This window comes from Diabrotica undecimpunctata, chromosome 3 (assembly GCF_040954645.1).
Source record: "Diabrotica undecimpunctata isolate CICGRU chromosome 3, icDiaUnde3, whole genome shotgun sequence".
NCBI lineage: Eukaryota > Metazoa > Arthropoda > Insecta > Coleoptera > Chrysomelidae > Diabrotica > Diabrotica undecimpunctata.
This window is the reverse complement of record NC_092805.1, coordinates 162,402,532-162,427,724: the sequence shown is the minus strand read 5'-3', so window position 1 is coordinate 162,427,724 and position 25,193 is coordinate 162,402,532. Positions and strand designations below refer to the sequence as shown.

The 25,193-nt window shown below is 34.4% G+C and overlaps 1 protein-coding gene across 1 annotated transcript in view; it reads right to left on the bottom strand.

The window, feature by feature from the left end:
• LOC140437738 (uncharacterized) overlaps window positions 1–25,193 on the bottom strand; it is a 223,068-nt gene that overhangs the window by 123,086 nt on the left and 74,789 nt on the right. The window contains exon 3 of the mRNA XM_072527432.1: window positions 16,196–16,304. Within this exon, the coding sequence (XP_072383533.1) occupies window positions 16,196–16,304 (109 nt within the window). The remainder of the gene's footprint in view (window positions 1–16,195; window positions 16,305–25,193) is intronic.

The following is a 25,193-nucleotide window of genomic DNA, read 5'->3' as shown; positions in this document are numbered from 1 at the left end:
GCACCCTGTACTATAGACATCTGTTTTATTAACATTTTAAATAGAATCGTTCACGTTACGTGCCTATAGAAATAACTCGGTACTTCTTGATGAATAAAACACCATAAACAGATCGAACGAGCTGCGTAGTTTACTACTCACATTCACGAACCCAATATTATCCTTTCAAATAAAACAAAGGACAAAGGATGCCCCTGGTACCAACCTTTCGAAGTCGTCCTCTAAAAAAATAAAGTATATTCAGTCTCAAGTAAACTCCTAATAATTAAGACCACCTAGTAAGAATGCAGACAGCGAGCATAAAGATCCAACACGAAGTAGAGTTTTACATACCTTCCAAGTCTTCAGCTATCAATTCCATTATTATTTTTAATAGACAGTGTACAGGGTGTTAAAGAGTAAGTGATAGGGTGTTTGCGTTTCAGATTTTGTTTAACGTGAAAATTCAGAGTCAATTTATCAAAATCAGTTAAAAATTCATTTATAATATATGATAACGTTATTTTTTATTAATTCAGGCATTTTATAGGCATAAAAAGGGATAAAAATAGTATTTATTAAAGTAAAATTATCTATTTCTAACATAGACGAGAAAAATTGTTAGAATAGTGACACGGAAGATTAAATTTTGAACAAGAGAGTTAATAAAGTGGTCTATGAAATAACGAATCACAATATGTAAATGTCATTTGACAATAACCCTCATCTATAAAACTAACTTCTATAATAGAGTTTTGATAAATAATCCACAAATATTTACACACAAAAAAATTACAAAATACAAAAATACAAAATTTAACAGATCAAATTTCCACTTTTCAAAACATATCAAATTAATTAAATACAATCCACTTCTAAATTCGAAATGTTATTCCAAAAAATAAGAGCTAAAACTTCTAATTCATTAATGAGTAACATAATTTACCAAATAAATTGCATTGAATGTTAAAGTTGTTATATTGGTCAAAGTTAACAATGGATTAAGCAAAGTGTCACTCAACACAAAAGTGACTGCAACAGAAGAAAAGACTCAGAAGAAAAAAATGCCTTAGTAGAGTAGAATAGCATAGAAATATGCTTTATTGTGACAGAAAATTGTACAATTTTATGGACAAAGCTGACAAAAAAATCAGAAAAATAACAATATCAATTTAAAATTTACTGAAATTACACAAATCGTCAATATCACAAAATAAAAGATAATAAAATATGAAGCATCTTTAAAATTTTTTAAAATTATTTCCCTTAGAAAATTACTTTTAAGCCTTAAAAATAACCCAAAAGCAACGAGCGATTTGTCATGCCTCTTTTTAACAACGAAATAATTCGCCAAATATTCTCTGCTCTTTTTTTCTATATCATTTGTTAAATAGAAACCCTTTCTAGTAACAAAGAGGTCAGTTTCTATTGTCGAATATACTGCTCATCTTCTAAGAAAAGCAGAGATGTTGTTTTTTGATGAAATTATAATTCCTGTCTGAAGAAAGTGGTTAGGTTACAAAAACGACCACACTAGCCTTGCCATTTGGCACTCTTCGACCAATACTCCCACTCTTTTTTATCCTTAGCTTGTCTAAGATCAGAATTCGAATTCATTTTCGAGTTGGTTCCTATGGCAAGCGGTTTGTCTCCATCAACCAGCGGTAAGTGTATTTTTAATTCACCCTTATGTATATATCTTCACACAGTGCTTCCTATATTAACTATTTTCTCTTTTGTCAAACAGACATCTTCCAATTCGAAGAAACGAAGGCACTTCTGTTTGCCGTTCGTCTCTACTGTTCGTCTCTCTCTCTACTGTTCGTCTCTACTGTTAGTCTCCACTATTCGTCTCTGCTACTCGCCTCTACTATTTACTACTACGTTCATCTCTACTATTTACACCTACCTGTATTACTACTGCATACTGTTCTTGTTCAGCTGCTTCTCTTTCTTCCTTTTCTTTCTGTCTACATCAATTTGAGAGATTGCGGATTGAAACACCGTAGTTCGTTACCGTACCTGACTCACCCACGCCGCTTGAGCAGTCCCAATGTACCTGTTGCGAGGGCAACGCGTCAAGTGCCTTTATTATTGAGATCGTTCTATGAAAGACGTCATTACCTGTGCCGCCGGCACAGTACAATGCAGATTATCCAATTGTGAGTACCGACATTTTTACCCAAATCATTAGAAGTTGATTTACGACTTCAGTTCAGTAACTTCTCTTCTCTTTATCTTCTAACTTCTCTTCTCTTTATCTTCTAACTTTTCGTTCCTGTATCCTCAGTACTTCTCTAACTGATTCTTTATATTTGAGCTGTAATAAGAGCCCTTAGCGTTTATTTTTTTTATATCATTACAAATGTTCACAGTAGCCAGTTTATTGGTACATGCCCTGTTTCGTATATTTTATTGAAGAGGTTTTAAAGAGAATATTTGCCTTTATCGTCGAGTAGTTTGATTATTTCTGGGAATGGGAATTTCATCTGGAGCGTTTGATTTTCTATTCTTTGATAGTTGTATAGCGGTTTCCATTTCATTGAAGGTTATGCTTGGACCAGTCGATATATTTTCGATTTGTATTTCTGTTCTTTCGTCATCAAACAGTTCCTCAATATATTCCCTCCACCTCTCCAGTTTGTCTTGCTCATTATATTGGCTATAATATTTCCTTGTTTATCAAATTAATTACTTGAAGTGGACCATAAGGCAATGAATAGTATCAAACGTGGCCAGTTTGAAGTTTCTATCGAGTATCTAAAAGATTATAAATCAATCTAGTTCTTTTAGTTTTAATTAGCAACCTTTTTATGCAGCCTCACGTCAGATATTTGCCATTCTGCAACAACCACCTGTTTTTAATAAGCTAAAATTACGTGAACCAATTATATACAATGTTGTATACAATATTATATACAATAATAGGGCCAAAGAGTTTTCTTATCAAACCACATATGTCTTTCTTAAATTAAGAATCCAGGAACCAAGAACAATATTGTGTTTCATGAAAGCTTGAGGAAATGATAAAAACGAAACGTTATTGTCCTGACTTTTTTGAATAAATTATGACTCACAAAAAAACAGCATTCTCGATACTTTTAAACAACAAGAATTAGAAGAAAAAGACACTTTTGTATCTTTAGAAAGTTGGTGTTTTTACAACGCCACCGTTTTTTTATTAATCAAGTACGTTAATGCAGCAAAAAAGATTATATAAGGTTTGTTAAAAGTCTAGCTATAATATCTGCAATGTAAAAAACTTCAAACCAACACCCTGTATATCGTCTTTCCACCTATAAATAAATGCCTTTTTCTCAGCATGCGAATAATGCACACCTGGTGATTAGAAATATTTCAAATGATTCTGAAGTTGAAAGTTGAGCAGGTATAAATGAACAACAAACGAACAATCTTTAATTAACTACTGAAAGAACGAAGTAATGTAATGTCGATTAAGTCAGAATAAAAAATATTACATTCGCAATAAATTTTCCAAATAGCCTGATAAGGGAAATAGGAATACTATTACTGATAATAAGTGTATTTTACTGACATTTTTTGTAATTACAAAGATTGTTATATTTAAATGTTATCCAGTTATTGTAAATTAAATAAATTTAAAATATTTTAATCACAACTAATAAAATATTTATAAGAAGTGATTTTCTTCCATAACGCAAAATATTTGTATCAAATATATTATTGGGAATATATCGCTTCTTCTTCTGCTTCCTGCATTGTTGGTATCCTGTTCTGTTTTTGGATAAATCCTAATTTGGTGTCCAAGATATCACTTCATTCCCTTCTTGGACCTCCCACCTTCCACCTCCTCCCTCGTCTGGTGATTTACCTTGTGATATTTTTACTATCGCATGCTTTCCTATTCTACGTATGTGGCTATTCTATTCCTATTTCTGTCTATTATTTAGTCGTTTATGTTCTCTACACTTTTTCTGAGATATTTATTACGCTATATATTCCACAGTGTTTCTCCTGTGGAGATCTTTAATTATCTTCATTTCACACGCTTTCATCAATCTTCTACTTCACTTGGTATCAGCTGTTGTCTTTGCAGCTTACGTCGTAACTTACCTCACAGCTGCCTTATAAATCCTGATCTTTATGTCTATTCGTAGACGTTTATTGTGTCAGATTGTATTTTATAGAACACCCCGCTGTATCATTCCATAGATTACCATACTTTTCGTTTTGTTTGTTGACATTGTCATGATCAGTTTTTCATGTTGGATTAAATTGATATAGAACGCTCGAACAATATTTTTTACACGACTGGAGGACGATCTGTCAAAGACACCATCCGAACCGTACTGGAGGGAAATGTAGGATATCTACACAATAAAAACGTTCACCCATTGGATAGGGTATGATCAAAAACCTATGTGGTAATAGTCCATCATGCCCCGTCCACTATCTTATCCCTTATATCGTTATACCTTACATTTACCCCACTGTGCTCGATTACGAACTGCACCATTCTCTCTGCGTTCTTCCGAACCCTTCCAGTCAATCTTTTCCTTTTATTACAGAAGCAATCATTACGATTCACGAATTTCCAATCTTTCTTACTACGATACAGCTCTATGTCATTTTCTCGCCTTTCTCTTATCCAGCTTTCGCACATAAATAGAGTATGTTCCTCTGTATCTTCATACTCTCCTTGAAAATGCACTGAGTCAGATAATAATTTGCCTTTCAGTGTTCACAGCTGACCCACATCTTGAGTTTAGTGATGAGATGGTTCAGTCATCTTTTTTCCTCTTTTTGGTCCATTTCTGCTGTCATTCATTTATTAATCTTTCCCCTTTCACCTCTTTCATCCCCCTCTATTTCTTTTCATCTGCATTACACAGTACGGTAGCCAATAAAAACTCCGACGAGTAGCTTTCTCTGGTCTACCCTCTTAAAAACCTCTATCAATGACTGCGTTCCCTACAAGACTATGGAATGTACTAAGTCGCTTAACGAGTAATTTGATCCTGAATTTTCGCCTTAAGGTAAAGCACTCATCAGTGGTCTCCCCAAACCGACAAGACGAATCCCCAAGCTAAGGGCTGAGTCTTAATAGATGGCAGCGTGGAAACTGATCTACCAGGTGCAAAACCCTGCCAGGTACGTAAGTGGTATGTGTAGACAATTCCGAGTTTCAACATCGAAAAGTTTATAATACCCATGTTCGTCCGTCTAAAGATCTGGTCTACTAGCAAGGATCGATCCCACCATAAACCGATAATCTCAACGGAAATAAGGGCTCGTGCGACTACGATCGCATAGTAAAGTCGCATTGTTTTGAGCCTTTCGACTCTCGGAACTACAAGAGATATCATTGCCACTTTTGACTAGAAAGGAGACGCTCAAGCATAATCCCACGGATGGTAGCTTAGCACCATTATCCGCCCGAGTAAGTGCGTCAACCAAATGTCTGAACCTACGGTTCCTCTCGTACTGAGCAGGATTACTATCGCAGCGACGAGTCATCATCTCACGACGGTTTATACCCAGCTTATGTTCCCTGTCTATGGGTGAACAATCCAACGCTTGGCGAATTCTACTTCTCAATGATAGGAAGAGTCGACATCGAAGGATCAAAAAGCGACGTCAGTATAAACGCTTGGTCGCCACAAGCCAGTTATCACTGTGGTAACTTTTCTGACACCTCTTGCTAAAAACTCTTTAATCCAAAATGATCAATAGGCCTTAGGACACCTGCGTTATTCTTTGACAGATCTACCGCCCCAGTCAACCTCCCTGCCTGGCAGTGTCCTCGAGTCGAATCAGGCTGTAGGTAACTTGACGCTCGAAACGAATCACACGAACGCTAGCGGAGTATCCGAAAGGCAAACCTGATCGGAACTCCGGCACAACGCTACGAAACATCACTCCATGCCCTTGGCTCAAGAATACCGTGAAATTCGCGGCCTTCTAAGCGAACGAAGCCCTGGAGTTTCCGCGAAAACCCACTCTTAGGGGAATGGAAAACATCGGTTTACCAAGAATCTGTATGTCGTAGAAAAAAATGTTTCAAACAATAAATGTAGCTGAGATATTTTTGAAAAAAACTTTTTATTAGCACTTTTTGTGTAGAATGAACGGTTCTCTCAGAAACAACGCTTGAAGCCACCGACGATTTCGAATATCAGTTACGCGCGCGAAATCTATTTTTTAAATAAACTTGGTTTCAACTCGACGGTAAAAAATTCTATATCTATTGATCTAAGTGTCCTATCGATAAAAATCAAAATTCCTTTTTAACGGCGAAGAATGCACCTTTTGTAAGCAATTTTTGGATTTCTACTCATTATCATGATATCAATGAAATTTATCACTTCGTTTTTTGGTCCATAGGATACTTTGATTAATAGATATCGAATTTTTACCGTCAAATTGATGTAAATTAATCTCAGCTACATTTCTTGTTAAAAACACTTTTTTTGTACTGCACGGCGTACAGATTCTTGTGAAATCTAGATTTTCCGTTTTAGGGGAAAGCCCGTGGTAGGAGTAGCAACCTTTTTTGCTTCTTTTTTGGGGTCCCAAAATTGATATTCCCTGCAAAATTCAGCTTGTTCGTATGATTTTTAGAGATTCAGTGGCATTTTTGTCACTGACGACTGGACTATATCGTATGTTATGGAGGTAAGACATGAGTGATGATAGAAAAGAAAAAAGAAAAAAGCAAGTTAGAAGCCTTTAAAAGAAAGTCTAAGGAGGATCTTTGAACCCATCACCGAAAAAGGGACATGAAGATCTAGATATAATCATGAATACCAACTCTTAAAAGAAACATGTTTCTCAGAATGAATTCGCTATAAACAAAAAACTTCGATGGCCTTCGATAGTGAGAATGGATGATAACAGACTGTAGAGAAGAGCTCCAAAAGATCAAAAGGAAGGCCACGTTAAAGATGAGAGAGCAAAGTGGCAACAGATAAGCACAATTTTCTGAATGTTAGAACTTGTAAGACAACGGCGCAGAACTGCTTATATTAGAAGCAGAAATTGCAGGAGTCCAAGGCTCAGTTTTGGCTGTAGCACTATTAAAAGAAGAAGAAGATAATGTGGTATATAAACAGATGTCCTCTGACGATCATGATAAAGGAATCTCGTTAATAATCACATGTGATTTTAAACAATAAAAATGAATCTACTTTCCTAAGACAAGTGTGTGATGAATAATCGAATCTGGACTTAATCAACATCAAGACCCTGTTTTTTAATATGCTAATGTAAAAAATGAGTATCTTGTCAATAATAAGGTAAAAAATCTTCTCTTTGCAAAAAACGTAGCATTTTAGTCTGCACAATATACCACAATAATCTACCAGTATTCGTATTTTTTCACATAGCCTTATCTCTCAATCAGCTACTGATTGGTAAACTCACCGTTATCGATACAAACTTTAGTTCCCACAACATTTGTACCTAATAACATTTTTTTAACAATCACAGCATTCAGGTAGCGGTAGTGTCTGTTAATAGGAAACGCTTTTATCCCGATGACGAGTATCGTTAAATTTAAAACGTTAATTTTTGGATTTCTTTTGTTTGTATTATTAAATAACGGTACACAACTTGTCTTATTAGTTGGAAGTTCGTTCGCATCTGGTTTTGATACAGGCAGTTCTAAGTACGTTATAATGGTACTGTACCTAACGGAAGGTCATTAAAACGATAAATTATTTTGGTATTAACCGTGTTTTATGAAAACGTATTATTTTTTAATGAAAATAACTCAAATTGTTTATTTTGCACATATATGGCTCGTAATTTTGTTTAAATTTATTAATACTGCTTTGAGTTTACAAATAAACAGAAGAGGAATCCCAGTCGCGGAATCAGGATTCTACAGACAACCCGAAGTAAGGCAGTATTAGCACATTAAATCAGAAACTATTGTTAAAGACAGAACTATCAGTCAGAAGGACCAAATAATAAAGAGTCTTTTAGACTCGAGGACTTATATAATCTTAAAACGGGAAAGTTCCAGCGGGTTGGCTGTAAACCATAGTAATTGGAAACTTTACAATGACGTAAAAACTTCTAGTGTAATTGGTATATGTTTAATACAACATTAACTTAAAAATCCAATTTTTTTTTACAATTATACGATTACAATTTTTGAAATTATTCAGAACAAACGTTTTCGATCTTATACACAAATACTTACCAAATAACCTCAACACCAAGCAGAGGATGTATTTAAATTAAATCGTACATACTTAAAAATATACATTGAAGCAACGACATCTTGTCGATAATTAAAGAAATAACCTTACGGGAACGATGTGTCCCTACTCGAAACTACACCCACATCTAGGTTGGTCTGCAGACACCAGCTATCTTACTGCAGTTGGCTGAAAAACAGTGGCTACCACCAATCTGGTGGTAGTTTACTTGTTCAATTAAAATCCAACACTGTGATACGCCATGAATTGGCACTTAACTGGCGTTCTACAATATTATTTATGTTTGTACTGATCAGTTCCATCTATCTATTTAGCTCTTGCTGTCCAATTTTGGACATAGGCCTCCTCTTCCTTCCTCCACGTCTCTCTATTGTAGGCAGTTTGTATCCACTTCGGGCCTGCGTATTTCTTCAAGTCATCTGACCATCTCATTTGTGGCCTTCCTCTTTTTCGTTTGTAACTATATGGTCTCCAGTGTATAATCATCTTATTCCATCTGTCGTCTTTCTGTCTCATGGTATGTCCAGCGAACTTCCACTTAAGTTTTGCTATCTGCGTTAATACATCGGTCACTTTTGTTTTGTTGCAGATCCAAGTATTTCTTTTCTTGTCTGATAGCCTGATGTTCAGCATTTGCCTTTCAATGGCTCTTTGGGTCTTTGCTATTTTTTCCTTGTTTTCCTTTGTAAACGTCCAAGTTTGAGAACCGTATGTGAGAACAGGAAGTATACATTGGTTGAAGACTCTTGTTTTTAAATATTGGCGGCGTTTTCTATTTTTTGGTATATAAGAAAGTTTTCCGAAGGATATCCAAGCCAACCGTATCCTTCTCTTTATTTCTCCGGTCTGATTTTCTTTATTTAATTTAACTAGTTGTCCCAAATATACATATTCTTTAACTTGTTCTATAGATGTTTGTGCAATTGTAATTATTGATTCTTCTGGTTGGTTGGTCATAATTTTCGTTTTAATATAATTTATTTGTAGACCTATTTTTGTTGATTCGCTATTTAATTCATCCATCATATTTTGTAATTCTTCCCTTTTATCTGTTATTAATACAATGTCGTCTGTCATCAGTTCCATGTCATTTGTATTTGACTGAGATTTTAATGTGTAATCGTATTGTAACTTGAAATGGCGTTTTTTCTTAACAATCTATTCAATTCAAATATAATCAGCATACGACCATTCAATTTTTGTGTGCTAAAGCACAAATTTATATCCGACTGTAACTAGTGTACAAAAACGGATGTTTTTCTTAGCCAACTGTCAAGAAATGGTGTCGACAATTTAAGAGTGGAAGATAGAAGAAAAGTGATACACTGCGACAAGCTGCATTAAGGAGTTCATCAACAGACAGCTGATGCCATATTTATAATCAGGCAAGTGCAAGAAAAATCATTAGAATGTAACAAACCGGCATATCTATGTTTCGTGGACCTTAAGAAGGCATTAGATCGGGTCAAATTAAAGGACATTATCCACTTATTATACGCAAAATAGATATATTTCGAAGTAATTAAAACGATCGAAAATATCTACCAACACAACACAATAAAAGTAAAAGTAGAAGAAGAACTAGCTGACCCTATCAAAAGCTGGCAAGATGAAGCTGCATAAGACAGGGAGATTCCCTAAGTCCCCTATTGTTTAACCTGATTATGAATAAAATAATAAAAAATATAAACTAAAAAAGGATACCAAATGGGAGAAAAACAACTTAAAATAATCTGCTATGCTGACGACGCAATACTACTCTCTCAAAGTGAAGATGATTTACAACGTATGCTGTACCAATTTAATATAACCGCCAGAAAACTTAACACGTTAATTTCTCCAAAAAAAAGACAAAATGCATGGTTATAACAGTAAATTTACTTAGACGTAAATTTGAGCTGCAAGTTCAGATAATAGAACAAGTGATGGAGTTTAAATACCAAGACATCAAATTATCTAGCTACGGGAAACTCGAAACAGAAGTGAAAGATCAAGTAAATAGAAAGAAATAATATGGAAAAATACAAATACGCAGCAAAAATACGGCCTAACACAGAGAGGACAAAAAGGATATTAGAAACAGCAGAGATGAAAACATTTGGAAAAATTGATGGTAAACACAATGGGACAGAGCTAGAAGTACAGATATAGAAGTACAAAGTGGAGAATATCAAGGACTGGTTAAGAAAAGAAAGAGTAGAATGGAACGATTATATAAGCAAAATGACAACAAATAGAGCAGCAAAGACGGCTAGAGACAGTTCCCTAATAGGAAGACTATCAGTAGGAAGACCACAAAAACGATGGAACTACAACTTGGCACATTACTGGAGGCACATTGAAAAATATACAGAGTCATGTCTACATAAAAAAAAGAAGATCAACAGACATGTATGGAAGGCTCGATTAGAGAATATCTTATCTTATCTATCTCTATATTCCAATCAGAGCAATTTCAGAAAATGTTGATGCAGCAAGGTTTGTGCGCCATGGGTTCCTGAATGCCTTTTGACAAAGGACCAAAAAAGCTTGCTAGGGGTTTTACCTTTGCAACATCTCACTGAATACAGGCAAAATGGTAGTGGCTTTCTTGAACCATTCGGTAAGCTCTCATTGATGCAATGAAAACACTCAAATTATCCGCTGTAAAAGAAGTTGAAATTTTAACCTTCTGGCCATGCTAACTGGCAAGGACATGATATCATTTTTTTTTCGACCATTAAGAATCCTCGTTAATAGTTTACAAAACCTAGAATAAATAGCAAATTAAATCTGTATAGTGAAACTTTCAACAAGCTTCATCAAGCAATAAGATTCCAGGGAACCTCCCACGTGGTGTCATTCTTTTGCACGACAGTGCTCGGTCTTATGTTGCCAATGTAATAAAAGAAATTATTCAATGAAAATAATAGAGAGTATTAGAGTATCCACTTTACGATTTGATCCAGTGAAAAAGGCCTTAAAAGGTAAGTAGTACAAAATACCGTAAGAAAGTTCTTGGGCAATAACTGCAAGAATTATTTAAGTAAGGTGTACATCGACTGGTGAAACAAACATACATCTTTCGATCTTTTGGCGCAAGTCGAATTTATATGTTAGAGCCTCTTGAGCTAGTTAGAATAAACGGAAAAGTTGGTTAAAGATTAAACACTGAAAGGGAAACACTCTTCCAATAGTGACTTCCGAACTTTGAAGTTGGTAGCGGTCAGATTGTTTTACCAAAATGGGGTTCTGTTCGGGCATCGTTTCGCAAGTTTCGCCTATTTTACGGTCGTCATCATTATCCTCCTACCGACAGTGCTACGTATTTGACTGCACTGGTTTAATAAACAATCAAACAAGAAACGCACGTCGACAAAACGTAAGTTCTATCAAAAACGTCGCCGCAATCCGTAAGAATGTGCAGGAGAATCCAAGGCAGTCAATTTTACGTCACTCAAAAGAACTATGTCTTCCACAGACCACCACTTAGTGAATTTTACGACGTAACTTAAGCCTGAACACGTGCAATGAGCTGGTTAATGACCATATATGTGTGTTTGGTAAATGGACTCTGGAACAGATAAATACTGACCATAATTTTCATCAACAAATCGTTTTTAGCGATGAAATACATTTTTGGACGAAAGGGTACGTCAAAGAACTGAATTGTCCAGTTTGGGTCGATATCAATTAAGATGAGATCCAAAAGCATCACAAAAAGTCACTATTTGATGTGGATTTTGGGCTGGCGGCATTATAAGGCCATATTTCTTTAACAACGACGTTTTTAGGACATGGCCATATAAAACGGGCGCTGGAGATTGATGATTACCAACTTCTTTTGGCCTGTGTTGTATGATATGGACACCAACGATGTGTGGTTTGAGTAGGTGCTATGTGCCACAAAGCAAAGCGATTTGGGAATATGGTCATATCACGTGAAGGTGATGTGAACTGGACACTAAGATCGTGCGATTTGACAAAGTTAGACCGTCAATTATGGGGTTTTTTTAAGTCGCGTTTAAGTCCACGTGAATAAGCCACCAACTATTTTCAATAGAATGAATCTCGTGGAAGTCCAATAAAAAATAAAACTATGGAAAGAAGGTTTCAAATAGATTAGCCAAGAAAGTCTATAAAAAGAACAAGACAATAGCTGCAAGATCCCCTAATGAACATGCAAAAATTCCTAAATTTTTCTGAACATTAATAAGGTAATTTTCCATTTAATGCAATTCACCGGCAAATTACTATCTGTTTAGCTAAAATCACTCTTTGTTACTTTTCCCAAGAAACAAAACGCTCCGCAGTGTGACGACTACCTTATTATTAGTCTGATATTTCATGTTTCGAAGGTATTCTTGCACATCATACATACATATTAGAATATACAGGAAATGCGTGTGACCGACTAATTCGTCACAGTTTAATTTCATAAGGGAATCGAAACGTGCGGGGCTCCTTTCAAATAAGATGAACTGACTGAAAGATGTAATATCATAAATTGGTATTGTGCAAAATCCGAATGAAAACAAAACACCAGAATATACTACAAAGATAAAAGTCGAAAGCTTACAGGATGACTCCACAAGATACCTAATCCAAAAAAGAATATCCGAAAAAACCAGAAACACATATATCACAGAAATTGATGGAGTCGAAAAAAGCTGGACAAAAATTAAGTCTAATATCTTAGCCTCGGCCAAGAAACTTTGGTGAAAGAAATATAAATAAAAATAAATCGTTCCCAAGGCAAAGAACTCCATAGTTTTGTACAAAAGTGAAGGAAAAATGTATAGAAAAGAAAAAAACTCACCTGAAATACATGTCAACCAAAACACAAGAGGCATACCATAATTACAAGACAATTAGAAACGAAACACATGCCCTTGTAAGAAAAATAAAAAATGATCACTAGGAATGCTTTGGGGTCTGCAAAAGGAAATATGGCGCTTTATAATAGGTCAAATAACGGAGGTAAATAAACCAAAACACATAGAAAACGATACGTGGATTGACTACCTAAAAAAGCTCTATGCAGAATAAGCGAAGCTAGAACCGGAAATACCAGAAATTACCACAAATAAAGAACTTAATATATTGGTACCGGATGTTCGGAAAATACTTGAAAACCTGACGAACAGAAAAGCAGCAGGTAAAGACGGGATACCAAACGAATTACTGAAATATTGTGGAGCAACAATGACAGAACAATTAACAACATTTACTAATAAAATTATAAAACACAATAAAATACCAGAAGAATGGAGAACTAGCTAACTAATTCTACTATTCAAAAAAGGAGATAAAAACAGCTAGAAAACTACAGAGGTATAAACTTGTTAAATACTTTAACAAGTAACAAAATTTACAACTAAAATTTTACAAGTGCTAATAAATCAGAGGATAATTTTAGCAGATAAACAACAGGGTTTTCGTAGTGGAAGATCGTGTACAGATGCAATATTCGTTATAAAGCAAATTACTGAGTAATCGCTAGAGAATAAAAGACCATTATTTCTGTATCTGATTGACCTAAAGAAAGCGTTTGACAGAGTAAGACTCAAAGATTTAATCCATCTTCTCTATAATAGAGAAGTTCCCCTAAATATTATAAAAACTATCGAAAACATCTACCAAAACAACAAAATGGAAGTCAGAATAGATGGACAACTTACAGAACCTATAGAAATAGGCAGCGAAATAAGACAATGGGATTCATTGAGCCCCATACTCTTCAATTTGATCATGGATGAAATCATCAAAAGCGTTAACAAAGGAAGAGGATACAGAATGGGAAAAAAAGAAATCAAAATACTCTGTGACGCAGACGACGCAATATTGATAGCCCAAGATAAAGATAGTCTGCAAACATAATGGATGGTCCACAGATTTAACATAAGAACAAAATAATTTAATATGACAATCTCATTTCAGAAAACTAAAACAATAGTAGTTAGCAAAGAACCAACCAGATGTAAAATAGACATTGATGGCATCAGTATTGAACAAGTAATGGAAATAAAATGACTGAGATATACACTATGTAGCTATGGAGACCTGGACAAAGAAGTGAGAGATCAAGTACAAAAAGCAAATAGACTGGCAGGATGAATTAATAACACTCTATGGCGAGACAGACACATTAACACTGAGATGAAGTAAAGAATTTATAAAGCCAGTGTAAGACTAATAATGACATATGCCTTAGAAACAAGACCCAACACAGCCATAACGCAAAAGCTACTGGAAACGGCAGAGATGAGAGTACTGAGAAGAATTACAGAAAATATGCTGATAGATCGAAAAAGAAGTGAAGACATTAGAAGAAAAGTTAACATGCTGTGTATAAATGAATGCCGTGACGTAAAAATAGCTAGAGATAAGTCACCAATCGGCAGAAGAAGTATCGGACGACCGCGCAAAAAATGGAATGACAACCTTCCATAGAGGTATTAATCCGCAAATGAACAAGCAGAATTGCTTATAAAGAGGAAGCAGAAGAAGAAGACTGAAAGAGGCAATGTTATAAATCTAAATGTATTTACTTACTTTGTTGATTACAAAAAAAACGTTTGACTGAGTTTTATCAAAAAATAATGAAAATTCTCTTATCGACTAGAATTGACGCCCAAGATGATAAATATCATCGGTTAAATGTACTGTTACAATAAAATCTTAAAGTGTTTTCTTAACATCTACTGTCTTTTGGTTCTTCATTGCCTAATCCGGCAATTTTCTTTGGTGGTGGAAATACTAATTTCAGGGTTTTCTTATGTAGTTTTTGACTTAAAATTTCATTATTATTTTATAATTAAAAATAAAATTTTAAATCAAAACTACATAAGAAAGCCCTGAAATTAGTATTCACACCACCAGAGAAAAAAGCCAGTACCTTCTGCTTGATTACATATACAGGCAAGATATCAACAAAAATAGCCAAACACATAAAAAAGAAAGGAATAACACCAGCATTTCGAACAAACAACAACAAGGCAAATATATTAAAAACAACAAGAGCTAAAAGAAACAGCACTTACACAGTGGTGTATATAAACTTAAATGTGGCTACTGCCTAAAAACTTACATCGATCAAACCGATAGAACTTTTAACAAACGTATAGTAGAACATAAAAGTGATTTCAATAATAGAAAAACAGATTCTAGACCATAATCATTATTTTAATGACAAATTTCAAATTCTTCACATCCAAAATAAAGGCCTATCTCTTATATAAGCCTATAGCTATCTTTATTAGATTCTATGGGAATTAACAAATTAAAAAGACAGACATAATTCTGAATGACCAACTTGAGACAAACAGTTCTCCACTCCTCAACCAATTCAGTTAAAGACTTTAAAGTGTAAACACGTACCAAAAATAGATCACTTGAGGAAGGCACTATGTCGAAACTGCTGTAGTGATAAGATATTATAATAAATTTTGTTGAAGTTATGAAAACAAAGGTTTTCAGTGTTCCGTATTTCTTCATTTTTGAGTCTGACTGCCCTTCTTGCGCCTATCGTTCCAAATACTCTGGTAAATGTATTATATTTTTGTAAAATTTTTTAACGTGTTTAATTGATAAAACAATTTTAAAATTTGTATTTAACATAGATTTCAGTGCTCTACAAATTGTTTCTCATGACTTTTGATGTAAAATAATTATTAGAGAAGCAGGAATTCGAGAGTTTAAAATTTCCCGTTGAGCCTCCTACAGCGCGTGTAACGATTCAACACCCTGTATATTATCTTATACATCCTACAATCCTTTCTGATATTATTTTTCAATAAACAATAATTTGCAGTGATAGGTTTATAGTAATAGATTTATAGATATCACGAAAGTATTTATTTTGGTGTACGTTCATTACTAATAAACAATTACCCAAATAACCACTGTTTCATCACTGTGAGAATATAATAAAACATCTTATTGTAACATGAATTGAATGCATATTTAATAAACAAACACACTTTTACTTTCAATATTACGCAATATTTAAATAAACGAATATTACTTACTTCTAACTTTAAGAGTGAGGTGAGTATGGTTCGAGATGAGCTGAAGAACCTCCTTGTGAATGGCGTCCTCGATGGTAAAACCATTTATTCGGATGATTTGATCTCCGACCTGGAAAAGATTAATCAACGTGTACAGGTTTGTATTTGTTAATTGTGTGCAAACATGAACTGTCGTCGTTTAGTGTAAGGTGATGATCAATTAGAGGCAAATATTATTAAGCCGTAGATTTTTCTAAAACTCTAAAGAAGAAAAATGTAGAATATGAGCAAACTAAATTCAATTATTTACTCTGACAACTTTGTAAATAGTTTTTAATTTCATAACTATGAAATTGGTGACCCTCAACACGTAAACATGTTAACTATCGTCAAATTTATTTAGAAAAAAACAAAAGAGCATAAAAATAGTATTTTTTTAATTTCATGAAACATGAGCTTGTACACGTAGGGCTGTTAAGGTGAAATCAGCAAGCAAGCAAGCAATTTAATTAAACCTAGCCTGTAAGACATGTTAACCCCTAACAATTACGTTCGGGTGTAACAATTCATTGGAGCGAGGTGTATTAACTCGAGTAAAAAATCAGAAGTCACTCCTTCGCGTTCCAACGCCCCAGACTATCCCTTTTCCCCCTATAGCACCCTGATGCGCGATAGGGGCACAACTATCAGCCAAATACTCTTCATGTGGGAGTCCTGTGTATTACATGGTTCCCTAACCGATTCAAATTCAGGACAGCGTGACGCGCTTTGTTCCTGTTATCCTCTAGTGACGTTCGCGAATCTAAAATTGCTTGCTTGGGCCCTACTTGCCCGGGTTTTTTGTTTTTTTATTTATTTTTTGGTTGGCTTTCGCTGGATTTTTTATAAGTTTTTAAAAAAATTTTTGTTGGCCTAAGCCGTTTTTTTATATTTTTTGTTATTTTTTTTTTTGAAGGATGTCTATGTGAGGGTCCTATTGGTGTTATTTTGGTCCTCTCCCCTTGGGGCACATACAGTGCGGCGATTTGTAGTGTTAATCGAATTTTTAGAGCTACAAACGATCCTTTGTTGGTTTGTTTATTTATTTTTCTCTCGAATGATTTTTTGTCTGTTTTCTAGTTGGATTTTCTCTCCCGTATTTGTTTTGTTTTCTCTCATTACTTTTTATTTTGGTTGTCTTTGCTTTTGTTTGGTTCCTTTGTTAATTCCACTATTTGTTGTTTAGGCCTCTTGTGTTTCCAACGGTGGAAAGCGTCATATCTCATGATCTCTCGCAGTATGGGACTAGGGCGGTTTTCCAGTTCTTTAAATATAATTCTGGCTCTACCCCTTATTATTTCAGTCACCCTGTCCTGTTGTAGTTCCCTGTATATAAAGCGTTCTGCTACATATATTGGGATGTTGACAGTTTCTATTAAGCAGCTGTTGTGAACTGCTTGAATCCTCTTCTTTGTAGTATTACAGGTGTGTCCCAATGCGAGAGATGCGTATGCAAGTATCGGGAGAATAATAGTGTTTATTAATCTCATTTTGGTTGTTATCCTTAATTTGCTTTTCTGCCTGTGAGTCCTCTAATGGATGCTTTAGCCATGTTGGCTTTTTGCACTGTGGCGTCTACGTGCTTTTTAAATGTGAGTACTTGATCCATGATGACTCTCAGGTATTTGGCCTCGCTTTTCCACTCGATGGAATTGTTCTGTACAGTAAATTGTTCCTCTGGTTGCTGATGTTTCTTTTTGAATAGCACCGCTTGCGTTTTGTCGGAGTTTATGACGATTTTCCATTTAATACTTCACTCCTCGATTTCGTCCAATGCGGTTTGGAGGTTGTCTACTGCTATGCATAAATTCTTAATAGTGTCCCTGGTGTTCTGGGAACGTCTGCGGTAAATATTGAGTACAGCAGGGGGTGACAGGACTGCTCCCTATGGCACTCCAGCTTCCGGGGTTCCGAGTTCGGACAGGACTAGTCCTATTCGAACTCTGAAGCTCCGGTTGCTCAAGTAGGAAGAGATTAGTCTCGTCATTGTCCTTTTGTAGCCATATCCTCTCATTTTGTAGGTGAAATCATTTTGTTAGTTGATTGAAATTTGTTATCATCCACTTGAATGTATATTGTTAATTTTTTAGAAATCCGTTCGTCCTGTTTTACTGAAAATGCCAAGACGTGTTTTAAAATTTATAATCTACATTATTGAAAAAAAACTATGGTGGTTCTTTAAAATCGGTAACCCCTATACAACAACGCGTGTGCTATGCTTTAGGAAGACGGTTTTGAAATGGTATACGCCAAATAATTCTGCAAGCAAGAAGGACTAAAAGTTGCTGATTTAATATTTTCATCTACTTCAAAAAACCGTAATTATCGTACCAATATGAACACGAAAATGTTTATAAAATGGTTGCATAAAAGACTTCTCCCCAAATTACGTGAGTCCAGCGTGATTGTTTTAGACAATGAATTGTACCATTCCAAAGTGTTAATTAAAAGTCAAACAAGTTCTTGGAATGTAGATAAAATTATACAATGGTTGACAAACGAATGTATACTGATTGTACTCCTACTCCTTATTCCTTGAGCCCTTTTCAGAGCGTGGTGACACTCTAAATATTGGCTTGCTGCCTCCATTGGCTGCGATCCTGTGCCATATGAACGGCTTTATGTAGGGATTTTCCCACCAGAGTTTTCATTTGGTCTGCCCATCGTGTTGGAGATCTTCCTCTTGGTCTTCGGCCCCTAGGGAGTAAAAGTGACGTCATGGTATATCATCGATGAAATAGCTGTACGTCTCCTTAGGAAGACAAAGTACTTTTACTCCCTAGGGAGTAATTTATTGCACAATAGAAAGATAAAATTTTAGCATTCAAATTTTATGATGAAAATTTAAATGGTGAAAGATATAGCCACCTTTTAGAAGCAGCCATACGATCGACGTTACACACTTTAGGAAATGGAGAGGCGGCTTCACCTTGGTATCAGCAACATGAAGCACCTCTTTGAGCCTGGTACTCAACATCTTTACGACATGTTTGATAATCGATGGATTACCAATAAGGGTCTATTTCGTTAGCCAGCTCACTCTCCTGACTTATCTCCTTTAGATTTTGGCATTTGGGGTTACATTAAAAATCAGATATTTTCCAAACCTATTACGAAAAGATATGACGCGGAGAGTATTACTTGCTTTTAATTATCTAACACCCGATATATTTCCAGAATTACGAGACATAACTCAATGAGAAAGGTTCACAAATCTTTAGAAGTAGATGGTGCTAATTTTGAACACTTATTGGTTACTTTTTAGAATTAACTCATGAAAAAATAATAAAATATCACCTTAAATAATGAAAATCATGGCCTACCCTTTATTGTTGTTAAATAATTAAATGTTGTCATGTTTTAACTTATACAGGGTGAGTCATGAGGAACTTTACATACTTCTACCATATGTAGAGTCCCTCAGGGAGCATATCATGTGGCCACTAAAAAATGTCAACTCCTCTTCTTTATTAATTAACTGGGTGATTTGTGTAATTGACCATTTATTTCATTTTACTGTAGTGTTTATACGGCTCATTTGATTTTTTTAATTTTTGCATGATACAGTACACTACTATCAAGCATTCGACTGGTATTAGCTAAACTAAAAAATTCCAGGACTGGCTTTGGAAAAATTAATTTAGGGAGTCGTATTAAATATTACACCCTGTATAAATTTTTTTTAAAATGCAATAAGTGATTTTCAAACTACATAAATAGCCAATGAAAACGACATATGCGACAATGTTGTCGCACTTTTATTAAATTTTTAGTGAACGATCAAATCTTACCAAAAATAGAACAACCATAATGAAGTATCAAATTATAAGGTAATTAATTTAAACAAATGTTATAAATTTTAAACATTTTAATTGAAATGATAAACTGAGTCACTGCACAACAAAAAACAGTAACTACTAACAATAACGAAGAACAATTTAAAAAAAAAACTAAAAATATGTACATAGTTATGATAAACCCATAAATTAGAACTGGAAAAGATACAATAATGGTAACAAAATAAAAATAATTCAAAATAGATTTTCGAAATGGAACCCTGCAGCCTGTACACATTTTTGTTGCCGCATTGTTAATTGACGTATTGAATTACGGATACTCTGGGGATCGCTTCTAATAGTATTACAACAATGTATAATTCTATCAATTAATTGTTGTCGGTTATTAATATTTACTGAGTAAACTAGTTGCTTCAATCGTCCCCAAATATGGTAATCAACGGGATTGAAATCAGGGGATCTTGAAGGCCACGAAATAGGACCTGCACGTCCTATCCACCTGTTGCCATAAACATTATTGAGATGTTGTCTCACTGCCAGTAAAAAGTGTGGTGGTGCCCCATCATGCTGAAAATACATCCCTCGGATAGCAACGTTCGCGTTGGCAAGCAAATTCAGCAAAATATTTTGTAGAAAGTTCAAATAGACCTGCCCTGTTAAAGGACCATCAAAAAAGTGAGGACCTACTAATTGGTTATTTATGACATCAATCCACACGTTAACCGAAAACCTTAACTGAGAACGACGTTCTCGAATAGCATGGGGATTTTCTTCTGCCCACACATTATTTATCCCGTCTCTGGTAAATTGGGCTTCATCTGTAAATAGTGTCCTGTATAGCGTTGGTCGATTATTGTTAATCCATCTACAAAATTCCAACCTATCGATCTCATCTCCAGCATGTAGTCGCTGAACCATTTGAATGTGATATGGGTATAGATTATTTTTTTTGTAAGACTCTACTTACTTTTGATTGAGTAACATTGAGTTCTCGACTTACTTATCTAGTGCTTATTGTAGGGTTCATAGTAACGGTGTCCATAATGTCATCTTCCTGCACTTCATCTACATGTCGCTGTGTTGTTCCAATAGGAAAAGTGCCATTTTCTCGCAAATAATTAAAAACTGACCCAAATGTTGGATGACTGGGAGTTCGACGATTAGAAAATCTCCTGCGATATTCTCTACTAGCAGCCCTACCATTCCCATTACAGAATCCATAAACAAATATTATGTCTGCATATTCTGTGGTCGAAAACTGATGTGGCATTTTGAACGAAAGTAACAAAAGCTCTACCAAAACTAACACAATGTACTTAACGTAGATATGACAGAAGAAATATGTATTCTTGTACACATAAATAACAATTGATAATGACAATAATGACAATGGGTATAAAATATCAAGAAACGTCAAACGGTCAACGCCAACCTTCATTTTAAACTTTTTTAGATTTATTTTTATTTAGTACAGCTGATGCAATGTATTATTATTTGATATAAAATTTTAATCATTTACAATCAACAAAAACTAACACATACAAGAGGTTTGACTTTTTAATCAATTTAATTTATTATTTATCGAAAATAATGCCCCAATACGATCTATGAGTAAAAATTTAAAATTGAAAAACAATTGATTCTATCGTAGAGATAATACAAAGTGACAGTAAAGATGTTAATTTTCTACGTATTAGATTATGTTGTAGGAACTCATTTTAATTAAAATGTTTGAAATTTATAACATTTGTTTAAATTAATACCTTATAATTTGATACTTCATTATGGTTGTTCTATTTTTGGTAAGATTTGATCGTTCACTAAAAATTTAATAAAAGTGCAACAACATTGTCGCATATGTCGTTTTCATTGGCTATTTATGTAGTTTGAAAATCACTTATTGCATTTTAAAAAAATTTATACAGGGTGTAATATTTAATACGAATCCCTAAATTAATTTTTCCAAAGCCAGTCCTGGAATTTTTTAGTTTAGCTAATACCAGTCGAATGCTTGATAGTAGTGTACTGTATCATGCAAAAATTAAAAAAATCAAATGAGCCGTATAAACACTACAGTAAAATGAAATAAATGGTAAATTACACCAATTACCCTGTTAATTAATAAAGAAGAGGAGTTGACATTTTTTAGTGGCCACATGATATGCTCCCTGAGGGACTCTACATATGGTAGAAGTATGTAAAGTTCCTCATGACTCACCCTGTATAATGAAATATCTCAAAAGTGGTTAGATTTAGGTATAGGGAATACCAATACCAAACGAATTGGATTAAACAAATAAAGCGGAAAATGTAATAAAATAGAGGGTGTTCTGTTTAAAGTAAGCAACTTATCAATGATTTAAATTGTGCATGTTGGAGGCTAAGTTTAGAACACCCTGTATGAAATATGAGTTAGACATACGGAGTTAACGGACAAGCGCTTGGTTTATTGGTTGCAATTTAAATTTTTAATTTGTATATATATATATATATATATATATATAATACAAACGCCTGCATTTTATAACAATGTCTGTTACACACATTGATCAATCTTAATGTTGCGTGCTAATAACAATAAACAAATACAGTTATATCTTTTGATAACGGACTTTAACATTTTCAATCCTGAGATAAAACCGATGCACACACATTATGAGAATGTAAATAATAATAACGTTATCTGGTGTACTGTTGCAAAATACACATTGAAAAGCTACAGCAATTAGTAAATTACATCTTAGTAGTACCAGTGAGAGTGAATTGAAATGTATAACTGTTCTCATCTGTGATTTGATGAGAAAAGGTTACCAGATGTATAGAGCTTTCACGCCATTATTGCAGTAATACATTAGCGAATCTTTTCACTTTTGTGGAATTATTAGATTTTACTGCGTGTATTCATCCGTGACGTTCGCGAGAAGATTATACCGTAATATTAAAAAAGGTGTATGATACCTTGTTATGATCTTTAAATGGATAATAACTAGCTCGTTAACGTAACTGATACTGTCGGATGAGACTTATTATATAATAAATGCCAACAAGTTAACCTGAACGATACGATAATACTATTTAGCTGACTTTGTTTTCACGGAAATAACGATATTTTATGTTTGTTGATCATAACACACTTTTCTTATTGTTTTGTATATTTTATTCACCATAATCGTTATTTTAGATCTTAGAGCTTTTAGATCTTGTTCCAGTTGTTCCATGAATCTAGTTTAAACCTAGAGCTAAGATTAATACTATTATAAAAATTAATATTAAACTCACCAGTCTTCCGGGTTAAACCTCATTGATTTCCATTACGCCGAGCTTTCGACATTCTCTCTGATGTCTTCTTCAGGGCTTCTGAGGTCTCAGTCTCCCGAGCCCCCAGACATTACTGCACAGATCACTATTCACTTCACTACTGTAGTAGTCTAATTTCTCTCTAATAACTTTCAAGTCTAATTTCAGTTCTCTTGTACAAAGTACCTTTCTCATGTTATTGATTGTTTATTGTTTGTTCGTGCTCCGAACTTTGTGCTTTGTGCTTCTAACTTTGATTTCTTTGGAGTAATTGTTTGTGTGATTAATTATTGTGCCAAAATAAATGTATTTTTCAACTTGTTCTAAAGTTTGATCGTTAATTGTCAGGCTTCCACCTTTTTTTTAGGTTTTTGATATCCTCATAAATTTAGTTTTCTCGATGTTTATTGATAATCCATATTCTTCTCCATATTCAACTATCCTGTTCATTAGCTTTTGTAAGTCTTGGAGCTTGTCTGCTATTATGATAGTATCATCCGCATATCTAATGTTGTTAATTGGTGTTCAATTGACTTTTATTCCTGCTGTTTCTTCCTCAAGAGCTCTTTTCATAATTTCTGATTATGCATTGAATAGTAGTGGTGACAATACACACCCCTGTCGCACTCCTCTTTTAATTTCGAACTCTTCTGATGTGTGTTCATTAATACGTATGTGTGCCTGCTGTTTGTAATATAGATTTGTTATAATTCGAAGGTCATTGTATTGTAATTGTTTTGCTTTGAGGACGTCCATTAGCTCTTTGTGGCGGACTTTATCGACATCCATGTTGTAATCTATGAAACAGACGTACATATCCTGGTTCACATCCAAGCATCTCTGGATTAGTACGTTGAATGCAAAGAGAACTTCACGGGTACCTACGCCTCTACGGAATCCAAATTGGATTTTTTCAATATCCATATCAAGTATTTGGTAAATTCGTTTATGGATGATCTTCAAAAACATTTTAAGTGTGTGAGACATTAGGCTTATGGTGCGATGGTCGATGCATTCTCTAGCATTTTTCTTTTTTGGGAGACAAATAAATGTTGAGGTCAACTATTCATTGGGTATGTTACCCAACTGATAAATTTCATTAAAGAGCTTTAAGAGGATATCCATGTACTCATTTTCTATTATTTTAAGGATATCAATAAGCAGTTGATCTGGCCCCGGGCTTTTTCCGTTTCTGGTGTTCTGTAGTGCATACAATATTTCTTCCTTTGTAATTTCTACACTTGTTTCTCTGTCCTCGAAAGATATGTCTTGTAGGTTTCCTCTTTCGTCGTCGAAGAGCTCTTCCATATATTCTTTCTATCGTTTTAGCTTTTCGTCAGTCGTTATCATAGTATTTTCATTTTTATCTAAAAGAGTTGTGTTGTGGTTTCTTTTTTGCAGCCCTGTCATATTTTTAACCTTTTTATGTAGGTTGAATAGGTCGTATTTGTTCTGAAGATCTTCTATCTCTTTACATTTTTCTTCATAGTAAGTTTTTTTGCCACTCCTATCATTTTTTTAAAGTCATTATTAATGATTTTGTAATTGTGACTGTCTTTGTTCTTGGCTTGTCTTCTTTGGTCCATCCTGCCTAGTATTTCGTCGGTCATCCAGTTGTCTCTCTTTCTTATCAGCTTTCTTAATATCTCTTTGCATAGAACGAGGAGGCAGTTTTTTAATGTTTCCCATTGTTGGTTTATCCCGTAGGTGTTAGTATCTAATTTATCAAAGTTTTCGTATATTTTCTGTTGGAATTTGTTTTTTATATCATCTTCTTTCAGTTGTCTAACATCTAATTTTGGAGTTCTTTAGGGTTTTCTAATACTTTTAAGCTTAAGCGTGACATTAGCGATTAGTGGATTATGGTCTGATGTGACATCTGCTCC